Source organism: Molothrus aeneus, chromosome Z, assembly GCF_037042795.1.
Source record: "Molothrus aeneus isolate 106 chromosome Z, BPBGC_Maene_1.0, whole genome shotgun sequence".
Classification (NCBI taxonomy): Eukaryota; Metazoa; Chordata; class Aves; order Passeriformes; family Icteridae; genus Molothrus; species Molothrus aeneus.
Genome location: NC_089680.1, coordinates 68,654,158 through 68,666,694, shown reverse-complemented (window position 1 = coordinate 68,666,694; position 12,537 = coordinate 68,654,158). Strand labels below are relative to the sequence as shown.

The following is a 12,537-nucleotide window of genomic DNA, read 5'->3' as shown; positions in this document are numbered from 1 at the left end:
CCCGTGCAGGCCACACCCCCTGCTTTGTTCCGTACCCCGTCGGCAGGGGGCGCCCCTCCCATCCGGGTCTTGTGATGTCACACCCTCAGACCCCGGTGACGTCACTGTCACGACATCAGCCACCCTCAGGCCCTGTCTATGCCCGTTCCAGTGACATCACACCCCTCACAAGTGATGTCACTGCCACTCCATCAGCCCTGCCTGTACAGACCCCTGCGCATTTCCTGTCTGTGCCCATTCCAGTGACATCATACCCCTCATAGTGATGTCACTGCCACTCCATCAGCCTCCTTCAGACCCTGTCCCTGACTGTTCCAGTGACATCATACCCCTCACAGTGACATCACTATCACTCCATCCCTGGGCACTGGGCTCAGGGGAGGCCCAGGCCCCGGAACACCATGCCCTGCTGAAGCTGGTGAAGCCGCCCCTCTCCCACAGGGCCCATGCTGTGCCATCAGCCCCACAGTGACACCATCACACACAGTTCCAGGTGTTTCCACGACAATCTTCTTTTTCACAAAGCCACACTATGGCGAGAGCACCCGCAGTCCCTCAGACATGCCCAAGGGCCAAGAGCGCGGCCTTGGCAGCATGGCGGCTGCGCCCGTGAGGGGCGGGCAGGCACAGCTCGGGGCAGGGGCGGCCGGGGGGCGCTGCGCTCCGAGCCTTCTGAGCCTCCCTGGGCTCTGACACCTTCCTGGGCTCTGACAACTTCCTGGGCTCTGACACCTTCCTGGGCTCCGACACCTTCCTGCCGTGTGCCCCCCGGCCTGCCCCGGCCTGGCCTCCGCCGCCCGGGCCAGCATGTAGCTGACCTTGCGCTGGTGCGCCAAGGCCTCCTCCTTGTCGTTCACCTGCGGAGAGGAAGGAGAGCAGGCCACAGTCAGCTTGGGGTACTGTGAACCCCGCTAACACACGCACTCCAGGAGGTGAACCAGGTGATAGTAAACAATTTTAAAATCAAAAATTATGGGAATTAGAAAATTCAGGAAAAAGAAAATTCAGGGAGCTAGAAAGAAAGGCTTAGTAGGCCCTGGGAAAATGTTAAAGGTAGGCCCTGGGGAATGTTAGGCCTTGTGTTTGCTAGATCATGGGAAACTGCACCTGTGTAGTCAGTATATGATGAATGATATAATTGTTAGATTAGATAGAATTTTTGTTTAAAGAATCATAAGAAACTATGTTAGAGGTTTGAGGGGATCATGAGGAATCCATGCTTGGATGAAATCAATGTATACAATAGAACAATGTAAGTTTAATAATTAATATGTATGTTACATAATGATAAGATATAAATACACATTTGGTCGGGAACCATGTCAGATCAGATTTGGGTCTGTACCCCTGACACCCAGAACTCTTCAACAAAAGCACCTGCATATAATCATTCCGTGACTGTGTGTTCCTGAATGCTGACACAGGTACTGACCAGATCAATCAGCATCCTGAGGATCTCGTGGGCGCTGTCCAGCTCCTCCACCTTCCTGCAGTCCCCCTCTGACGAGAGCAAGCTGGACAGCTTCCTCCCCAGGTTGGTCTTGCTGCCCTCCAACTTGACGTGCTCTGTGGAAAACACAGGTGTGTCAGCTGCTGAACTGCTAAGGTAGGGAAAAACGACTTTGGGAGAAAGTAGGCACTTGTAAACCTGGATCCCATAGAAAATAATTTAATAATTTAAAATAATTTAGTTTTTTTTAATACCATAAAAAAGGGCAATACGAGCTGCAGCTTCCCCCACTGCATGGTACACGGCAGGTTCCCACTGCTCCTGCTGTCCCACAAAGGCTACACAGACCTTACACGGAGGCACATTGAGAATTCTTTCTGCTCTATGGAAAATACACTTTTGATGCTCTAGTTAAAGAATAATTCATGGTAGTTTGTTTTTAAACCATAAGTAGCCTAAAAAGTCCAAAGATTCTCTGACACAGGCCACAAACTTAAAAGTCTGTAAGATTTCCAGAAAACACATTAAAATTAAGGAACAGCTGTGCCAGTTAACGGAGCCTGAAAGCAATGGTGTCAGCATAGGGGAAACAGCTACTCAAGGTTATGCTGCTGTAGTGCTACACCCTAGGAGAGCCCAAGGGATCTGGGAGACACAGCACACTTCTAAGCCTGGCACCTCCTGGCCAATGGTCAAAACAAAGATATTGTGCCATTCCTGAAGTCTGCAGTGGTTCTGACCATGATGTAAGCACTTAAATACTTCTCTTTAAACCTTTTAAATTTTTTTTTAAAGAATAAATTATTATTAGAATTATTCTTATTTACAGATTGGAATTCTTCCTCTTTTACACAGGGCTTTGTAACTCTGTATTAATGTAATAAAACTAATAAACACTAATATTGATACATATGCATAATTAAAGGCTAAAAATATTCAAGGAAAAAAAAAACATCTGTTTGGTACTCCAGTGAATTTTGGAGTGGCCTGGGTTAGAAGAGACCTTGAAGCTCAACTTGTTCCACACCTTCCACTAGACCACGTTGCTCAATACCCCATTTGGAGCTAAAAAAAGCTCCAAATACACTTTTTTCCTTTTTGCATTTCTCCCCCTTCCCCAACTCTTCCATGGAGCTAACTTGGAACAAAACCCCCAACACCAGAGCAGTTGCTGGTAGCACACAACCAGCCAGACGTCAGCTCTCCTGAGTGCAGTGCCCAAGCCCTGCTCAGCAGCTCAGGCACCAGCACACATCCAACAGGGGCAGAAGAGGCCCTGCTCTGCCAGCCCCACACACACAGACAGACAGACACACAGACACACTGCCCAGCTACCAGCGCCCCGCAGGCGTCTCCAGCTTGCAAATCTGCTCTCCTTCTTCACATTGATCACTTCTGCCAGCCTCAGGGCCTGCTCCTGCCTCTGCATCAGCTGCTGCTCAAACGCAATCCTGAAGGCATCTGCCATGATGTACGCTTCATCCTTACTCTTCTTCAGGTTTTCCATCTGGTTTTAGTTCGGGGAAAATTTAAAGCGTGTTAGATAATTTGGAAGCAAAAGCAGATTTAAAATTAAGACACAGACAGCTTGCAAGTAAATATAATCAAGGAAGTAGCAGGAACCAAAGGGTTTTCCTGACATGTAAAGAAATGGATTTTGAAACGTGTACTAAGGTCCTAACTCTTCACTGTCTGCAAATATTCACATTCCCAGCCACCTACACAATCATTTCTGTGTATTTATTTATCTCTGCACATCTACAAGAGCTCAAGGAGGGAAATAATAACCCATCGCATCCAGGCCAAGCAAGAAAAAAAGGAGCAGGAGATTGGAGCCCATATGAGAGACCTAAAGGGACAGGCCAGCACCTATTTTCAAAACCAGTTAGCCAACTGCAAGTTCTGCAGCAGGACCACAAGGATGGCTACCACACTTGCAGAGTCAAATACAAAATAGAAGAAAAATTGTAAATCCACACAGTTTCACTAAATAGAAAAAAAATAGGAGCCTGGAATTCACATAACTGATTTAACTGTGAGGTTAAAAGGTATTTTCCAGCAAGATCAGCTTGCTGCCCTAGCTGAGTGAGCGGGCTGTGGGAGCTGATGCCAACAAGGGAGGGGTGAAATGCACTGCCAGGAAGGAAGGGAAAGGTTCAGTGCTAGTCCACATGCAGTGTGTACATTCATGGAGAGCACACACTTAGGGCGTGTTCCCTTTTTTCAGATTAAAAAATATGGGGAGAAAGAATGCAAAAATATTTTTTTTAACTAGTAAAGCTGAGTAGATAAAAATAATTTTTTTTTCTACCAGCAGAAGTTATGGCATTACAAGCATCACAAACGAACTTCACAGTGTTTTGAGATCCATTGTGGTTGTGAGAGTTTGGGTAAACAGTGTCTGGGTGTTTCTGGCTTTGTTTGGACTGGTGCAGGAGCACCCCCTCCTTGTCCCTACGCTGCCAGGCCTCCTCACCTCTTGCTTGAGATGAAGGAGCTGCTTCCGAGTGAGAGCTGCCACTCTGGCACACGGGCAGGGCTGCCCCTTGGCAGGACTGCAGGTGCAGGCTCCCAGCACTGCCAGCTGGAACACAGAGCAACCCCGAGGTCAGCATCTGCTCACAGAGGTGCGAAAAACGCCAATCACTTGTTCTTGAAATTTTAAAAGTTTAATAGGAATAAAATGGTTGTAAAAATATAATTAGAGTAATAATAATTTGGACAATTTGAATTAGGACAATATGAGACAATAGAAACAAAGAGTTACAGATGTCCGAGTACCTTTTCTGGGCAAAATAAGCCCGATAAAGGACCCAGGTTAACAGAGGATTAACCCTTAAAACAACAGCCTGTTGCACATTCATACACCTCATCCATGGTGCATCAATTCCATTCAAACACAGGATTCTGCCTGGGCAGTGTCAGCTGCTTCCTCTGAATCCTGACAGCTCTTCAGGGCTGAGTGAGGCAGGAAGAAGTTCATTTGTTCTGATAATGGAGTAATAAATTCCCTTTCTCTGAAAGATTCAGGTGTCCTGTGGCTGCTATCTCACTGTGAGTCCTTTCTTTAGAAAAAGTATCCTACATAGCAAAGTTTCTATTTTAACCTTATAACCTAAAACTATATTTAACACATTACTTAAAAAATTATTACAGCATCATTTTCTAACATAACACTTATAATATTCATTATAATATTTGCCAAAACCAATCATAAAATACGCATTTTTCACAGAGGGGCCAGCAGAAGCCCCCCCCCCGCCCCTGGAACCATGAGCAGCTGCGGGAGATGGAGGGGAATGACTCACAGTGAGAGCTGTGTTTTCAGGCAAAACCTGACAGATGGGTGTGCCACACCCTGAAGCCCTCACTGGCTACTGCTGGGCTCGGTACAGCGCCAGCAACCATGGTCAGGTGCTAGGCAGAATAAAAATAAGCATCACTGCTTGTGAAAAATAGCCCGATGCCTTCTCCTGCCTGATCTTTCTTTGCAAGGTGGACCAGGTAGAAAAAACTGATTAACAGGCATGCAAAGGCATGTGCTAATTAGCCAAAAATGGGTTCAAATAAAAGGGTGTGTAATGAGCAATTATATATTTTTTTTTTCTCTGTGTCATTTGTACACAATGTGAAAAATGCGTATTTTATGATTAGCTTTTGGCAAATATTATAATGAATATTATAAGTGTTATGTTAGAAAGTAATGCTGTATTAATTTTCTTAAGTAGTGTGTTAAATATAGTTTTAAGTTATAACAAACTGTTAAAATAGAAACTGTGCTATGTAAGAAACTTTTTCTAAAGAAAGGACTCACAGTGAGATAGCAGCCACAGGACACCTGAATCTTTCAGAGAAATGGAATTTCTTGCTCCATTATCAGGAGAAACGAACTTCTTCCTGCCTCAAAGGTGCTGTCAGGATTCAGAGGAAGCAGCTGACACTGCCCAGACAGAATCCTGTGTTTGAATGGAATTGATGCACCATGGATGAGGTGTATGAATGTGCAACAGGCTGTTGTTTTAAGGGTTAATCCTCTGTTAACGTGGGTCCTTTTTGGGGCTTATTTTGCCCAGAAAAAGGTACCTGGACTGTCCATAACTCTTTGTTTCTATTGTCTCATATTGTCCTAATCCTAATTGTCCAAATTATTATTACTCTAATTGTATTACTATATTTACAACCATTTTATTACTATTAAACTTTTAAAATTTTAAAAACAAGTGATTGGCAGTTTTTCACACAAAAACATATCTCTGAAGCAGCCATTTGGAAAAACACACAGGCAATACTTACTTCAAGACCTGTGAAATCAGTGATGTCACTTTTGTTCAACATGTTCTCCTGAAAAACTTTCTGTTGTTTCACATCTAGCATTGCAAGGAATTCCAAGCACTGCTGGTTCAGGACTACAAAATAAAACAAAGGAAGAGAATTACAAATATCTCCTGCTCCAACTTCTTCATTTCTGAGTTCAACTACACCTGAATGAAGCAGCTTTACAGCTCAAGCATCCGTTTGGGAACAAGATGAGTGTGTAGAAGGCGAAACTCATCTCCCAGTTGTTTTTCCTGGTGTGTTCTCCCAGAAGTAATGGCCCACTTAGAGAGGAGCATTTCCTGTATTGTTCTGCCCCAGGACTGAGTGCCCGTCTCCTTGTACACTCAGAAGTCAGGCAGCCTCCCATTCAGAACAGCACAACATCGGGCAAGTGATGATTTAACTCAGCTATTTCAAAGCTTTTTGGAAGGCAAAAATGAAGGAAAGGGACTTGGGTCTTCTGATTCAGTGGCTGCCCTGGCTGCTTTCCAGTTTAATTTCCAGGCTTCTGCAGATCCACTAAGATCAGCTGCCAGGAACAAGACGTTGATCCCCACAGGAATCTTCCACCACAGCTAAAACCTGATTTATTCCTGAAAAACAGTGTATTCAGAGGAATAGCTGCTGCTGGCTTACTTGCATTTTCAGCCTTAAGTGTTTTAACTTCTTCTGTCCTCAGTTTCAATGCTTCCTTAAGAGCTGCATTTTCACAGTATATCCTGTAGAAGTCAGAAAATGGCTTTATTATAATCTTAAAAACGTTTTTAAGTGGGCAGTCAATAATTTTAAAAATAACCTGTTAAAATATGGTATCTAATATTTCTGAAAATTAAAATTAGGATTACTTGACAGACAGAATAAAAAAAATCAAAAGTGAAAGGAGTTGAGTACTAGATATACATTAAAAAAAATCCCAAACCTTCATGTGTAAGTAGGCAGTGCCCATAGCTTTAACAAGATATTAGTTTAAGTGTCACATCTCCATTAGAAATGCAAAGAAATTGGTAATTATGAACCTCTGAAACACTTGCTAGAAATTTCCTATTTCCTTGAAGGAACAAAAGTGACATTTGAGGAGCACAGCTCTGGTCTGTAAACTTCCTGTAGTCTGAATCCTGTTTTCAAGAACAGCTGTGCCTTCAGGTGTTGCTACGTGAGAACACACAACACACACTGATAATGCATTTTTCCTTGAAGCATTTCCCTCTTAAGCAGAACACTGGCAATCCAGCGTCCTAAATGTCAAAGCAATACAATTTATTTGGTGCACCTCAGCTCTCAGTAAATGCAGCCTTGGAAAAAACCCAAGGGAAATGCTCATTCTTCTTGTCCTGCTGCCTCAGATGTCAGAAAACTATCAGAAAAATATGAGATGCTGTGCAAAGCAGGCTGAGCCCCTGGCTGTCAGCTTTCTGAAGCTATGTCTGTGTCTTCCACCAGCCAACAGCAGTTTTGTGGCTCCACAGACTGCACAGCCACATTTCCAACCTACTCAGTCAGGAAAGCCAGAGAGCCTTTCAAGAGGCATCCCTTGACAAATGTGTCTCTGGAATAGTTTGTAAACTTGTGGCTTACTCTTTGATTCGAAGCTGAAACATATTTAAATATAAAACCATATTCTGATTTGTAAAAACAACAGCAAAAATATTAACAAATAATGACAATAACAACTCTGATGGGTAGACTTTAGAGATACAATTTCTACGTGTAAATGAGTGAGCCTGCTGGTCCCATTTCTCAAGGTCTGTTATGTATAATTAGTTTAGAGCCTCTGGCACATTCCTCTTGCCCAGCCACACCTGCTGTCCACCCAGAGTGACTCCTATTTAACAAAGAACCTCTTGATCAACCTCTCTCTCAGGCACTGCATTTTACCTGTACTCATGCCCGGACCTACAGTGCCAGACAATAAAGAAATGATTAACCAGGGAATTATATTTCCACACGCATGAACATACCATTATTTTCTCTGCCTCATCTGTGGTTAAGGTAAATAAGGATAATCAATCCCCCAGCTGGCTAACATCATATGATTCAAAAAAACTTAGCCTAGGAAAGCCAGCCTACTGACACCTAAAAAAAAAAAGAAATCAGGACGATACATCTAGAAGTTTTAATTGAAAAATACAAATGTGACTAGTGTGAACAATCAAAATGGTTCAGAATTTGGAAAGGAATTGGGAAAATACAACGAACCTGAGGAAGCAAATTTGGAACACAGAACAGAAGACATAGATCACTCAGTGCAATTTTAAGAATCAACCAAAAACCCCAGTGATACACAGTGTAAGCCAAATACCTGTCATATTTTTCTGTCCAGGTGTCTTCTATGTTTTTAAATCTGTCCTGATCAAATTCAATTTCCCACTGCAAAATATTTATTTCCTGTGGAAACAAAACAAACTTACAGCAGCTCATTAGAGGGTTCCCCCCAGAAGGGTGCCAGGGATGCTGGGTTTGGCAGAAATCTCAGAGACAATCTGAGATCAAATAACAAATAACAGATTTGGTACTAAACACCAAAGTTTCTGCACCACTGGCCTAGGGACTCCAGTCTCTGTTCAGAACTACTCCTTCCAGAGGCCTCCAACAGAGACAAACCCACGCTGTCCCACCTCCCTGTCCCACTCCCATGGTGTGGAACAGAGCAGCAGAGAACAAGAACCTTTGTTCTTCTAGGAGGAACAAAGCAAAGAACTCAGTTTGACAAGGGAGCTCTACACCACCTCCCTCCTAAAACTGGGCAGCCATTCTTCAGGGTCCCTGGGAAGCCTCAGCTGAATCCCTGAGGAGCTGTGCAGCTCACTCTGGGCAACTGAAACCCTCAACCAACACCAGCTCAAAGTACAGGAGGAGCTCTGGTGGTTTTACAGTATTATAATGATAGCATGAAAAGGCCGAAATCCAAAGAGATAAATTAATATTTCCACTTTCTACCAAAAAGGGACAGGAATTCCTTTTATAAAACCCCTGGAATTAATGTCAGTTAATAGCACATTACATAGACAGTCTGATAACCCCTTTTTAATAGCCATGGGCTTCTCTGTGTGAAGGAAACACCCACACTTACCTTCTCTAGAGTCCTCTTTTCTTCCTCAGTTTTCTGAAGCATTGCTTTTGTATGGCTCGTGGCTTTATCAAATACTGCCTGCAAAATCAACAAACAACCAAAGCAAAACCCAAAATGCAACTCTGTCAAACGCTGTGATTAAACTGAGTTAATTTTCAGTTTCACACCCATAGTCAAACAGCAGAGTGCAGAGTCACAAACACCAGCAGCCTCCTCGTGAGCCCCAGAGGGTTCTGATCTCAAGTCTAACTGAGCACAACAAACTTTTTGGGTTTCAATCCCAGAACCTCTGCTGCATCATTCAGCTTGAGATCGTGTCTTCTTCAGGAAATCACACCTTGAACAACTGGGTTACAACACACCTAAGCTCTGATCCAGGCCTAACTGGCTACAAATATGTGATGGTAGAAACTACACAATTAGAAATGGGTTATGTAAGTAGGTTAAATTCCAGGAACTGATTTCAGCAGAATTTGTTATGAAAGAGAATAAGAATACTACAAATGGTGAACAAAAGAACAACCTGACATTTAAGGCACAGTGTCCTCTAGGGCAGCAGATGGAGCAGCCAACTCAAAATACTCATGCTTTGCAGCAGGATTCCAAGCACTGCCTAAATCTTCAATATAAGGGACTGCAAAAAGCCCTTAATTTTATCTTTAGTAGATAAATCCTCAAGGATTGTCAAAGCTAAAATTATAAGAATTGCTACAACACTAAAGTCTTCTTAAATAACACACTAGTTGCAGTAAATTGTAGAGGCAAGTCTGTGGACACCTGCAGACTCGATGATGTAAATTGCAGCCCTGGGAAGGCCTTAAGGTTTTTGAGGTTTTGATGAGGAGCAGCAGAAGATTTCCTCTGTTTTCCTTGTTACCACCAAGAGATTTCTGAACAGCTCCTACCATGCTCTGCAGGATTCTTAGGGCTTCATCTTTTCCTTCAAGCTGTCTTTGAGATGCTTCAAGCTCAACCTTCAGAATTTCAAGTTCCTGAGGTAAAGCAAAGTAGACACACTGAGTAAAAGCCAAGGTAATCCTGATAAGATTTGGCTGTAAAACCAATGTAAATTCGCCCTCCTCAAAAAACAAACCTCTGTTTTACCTGCATGATGTCTTTCCATGGGCTCACCTCACGTCAGAGAACACAGTGTAGGTGGAACGTGTATTTTTACAGCTGAAGTCAGCTGGCTGTGATGCCAACACCTCAACACATTTAACCACAGTAAAATCAAAATGTACTGTTAACTACCTTTCAAGAAACATGCAGACTAAAAATCCAAAGATTGTTTACACATTTTCAAGCCCCAAAGCTTAATAAAACATAAACATCTGCTAGAAAAGTACAGCAGTACCTTCACTATTCTCTCCATCTTTAAAAATATTTTGTAAACAAACCCCCCAGAATATAAAGTACACAAAATCACACTACAATTTCCTGACATAAAGTTTAATGAAACTTCCAACTCCTGCTGTAATTCCAAGAACCTGGGTGCACCCAAGTCTCCCAGCATGCCAAGGTCCTCTTGCTACATGGGAGGGAAATGCAGATTTGGAGAGCAGCACCCTGGGCACTGCTGGTTACCAACCTCCAGAGCTTCCCGAAGCTGTTGCTTTAGTTCCTCATTTGACACTTCAGTATTAGATTCTGTAGGATCCATAGAAGACAATAAATGATAAGATATTGTGACATTTAAATTTTAAAAAAAGTGAGGATTTGACCCTGAAAACAGGTAACATACAAAGGTGAATTTTCATCTTTGTGTTGTGCGGGTTTTTTTCTTGTGGACCTAATAAACAGATTTAAAAAACACATCAATATAATCTTCAAACACATTGCTTCAGAGTTGAAGAAGTGAAATGGGGGAAAAATGTCAGCTGTAAAGAGACATAAAGTAAAGGCAAACATCTTATAACTTCCTTTAAAATAAAGCCAACAAAATTGCCATCCTGATTTTTAAAAAATTGTTTAGATTCTTTTCTGATTGTAACTTTTCAACATCCACACTCAAAACAACAGCTAGCACTATTTAGAAATAGGGGCAATTTTCAGGAGGCAGAGATAGCTCAGCTTACTGTGGAAAGGATGACAGGGAATTGTTTAAAGGAGAGAAATAAGTAAGTTACAAAGAAATACCTCAGTCAAAATATTAAAGATTGACAGGAAAGCAGCCAGACTGTAATGAACAGCACTGCCTACATTTGATTGTTTTTACAGCAGCATTGCCTTCACAAAGAAAGGAAGATGAATGCCAATGCAGGTTCTAAAAGCTACTTCCTAACCCCTAATGTAAGCCAATTCACTAATTTCAACTAAAGAGCAAAAAAGATTTTGAATATTTAGCTATAAACTTTAGGAACTGTCTTTGGGAAGATTTTAACTGACTTAAAGCAGGAATCCAAGCAGTGCCACCCATTTTCAAGACACAGCCAAACCCATGCTGGTACACCCACCACAGGATGCTCTCTGATAAATGTTGCTTTCAAATGCAGAATTAAACACCTTAAAACTGGACATTTTACACTAAGAATGGCCACTGCCTTCAACACTGAGAGGCAATTCTCCTGCTCATGTTCCGGGAGGAATCTGGAGGATCCCAGCCCTTCAGGGATTTTGGCAAGTGGTTCGAATTAAACGTGATGACACTTTGTGAGGCAGCTGAACGGCTCACTTCCACTAACAAAAACCTTTCGTATGGTGAATAATTAACTTCCAAATTACTCTTACCACAGCTATTCTGCCGTGTGGAACTAGAGGCAGGTTTTTTGAGTGATCCATCGTAAAAGCTGTTTCGTTTTGGAGCAGGAAGAGCTGCAGCATCACTTTCTTCTGCTACCTTTGCGGACAAGGGGGAATTACAAGTCTTTCCAGACCCCTTCCTAGATCTAACTGAATAGGAATTTTGTAAGTTTTCCCCTTCATAAACACCTCCCGGTCTTCTCCCCAGTCCGTTTCCCAGGTCTCCACATGTCATGTCATCCTCTTCTGCTTCCTCCATCTTCTCCTCCTTTTTTTCGGGTTTTCCGTTGGTTTGGGGTTTTTTTCCTTGACCGAGGGCCCCTCACCTACCGGTGAACAGCGCCTCCTGCAAGGCCAGATTTCATCTGGAAAAACAGGAAAGCTCCGCGTTTACAGCAGCAGGGCGAGCGCCGGGAGGGAAACGCGGGGCTGCGGGAGCCGGGGCTGCCGAATCCCCGCTGCCGCCCGCGGTGAGAGCCCGGCCCGGGGGGGACATTCCCGAGGGGACACACCTGGAGGACACACCGGGGGGACCCCCCGGCCGCGCCCGGGACCCCGACCCACCTGCGCGCCCGCCAGCGGCTGCCGGAGCGGTCCCGCCCCGGGGCGGCTCCGGGAGCGGCTCCGGGAGCGGCTCGAAAGGAGGGGTTTGCTCATTTCTGTTTCTTATCATTTGGTTTGCTCATTTATCATGGTTTTTATCCCCGTCCCCTGCACGGCCCGGACCCGCGTGGGAACGCGAGCTGCGGTGACCAGGCACGGCCACTCCAACTGGTCCCATCCCAGTTCTCCCGGACTGGGGCTGTCCGGACACCCCACACAATCCCCTCACCTGTTCCCTACTCTCGGCAGCCTCTGCCCCAGCTGCCACAATGCCCGGCCCAATTCTCCCAGGAGACACACTGTTTTTCACCGTTTTGCTTTATTATATCATCAGTTTTCTGTTGCAGTACTGCTGCAC

The 12,537-nt window shown here is 43.9% G+C and overlaps 1 protein-coding gene across 1 annotated transcript; it reads right to left on the bottom strand.

Annotated features, from left to right (window-relative positions):
- Positions 1-530: 530 nt before the first annotated feature.
- CCDC125 (coiled-coil domain containing 125) lies at positions 531-12,204 on the bottom strand. Its single transcript, XM_066569804.1, has 12 exons — positions 12,141-12,204; positions 11,565-11,941; positions 10,426-10,484; positions 9,743-9,829; positions 8,838-8,915; positions 8,067-8,152; positions 6,404-6,486; positions 5,744-5,856; positions 3,927-4,034; positions 2,786-2,957; positions 1,433-1,566; positions 531-857 (listed from the first exon to the last, which is right to left on the bottom strand). Exons 2-12 carry the CDS (start codon positions 11,833-11,835, stop codon positions 531-533), a joined length of 1,518 nt encoding a protein of 505 aa, XP_066425901.1. The 5' UTR covers positions 11,836-11,941; positions 12,141-12,204.
- Between the last annotated feature and the right edge of the window lie 333 nt (positions 12,205-12,537).

Excerpts from the sequence above, each read along its gene's own strand:
- CCDC125 (XM_066569804.1), bottom strand. The coding sequence starts at position 11,835 with ATGGAGGAAGCAGAAGAGGATGACATGACATGTGGAGACCTGGGAAAC. Across the intron at positions 10,485-11,564 it reads CACACGGCAGAATAGCTGTG|AATCTAATACTGAAGTGTCA; the intron begins GTAAGAGTAATT and ends TGGATCCTACAG. Across the intron at positions 6,487-8,066 it reads TGGACAGAAAAATATGACAG|GATATACTGTGAAAATGCAG; the intron begins GTATTTGGCTTA and ends TGACTTCTACAG.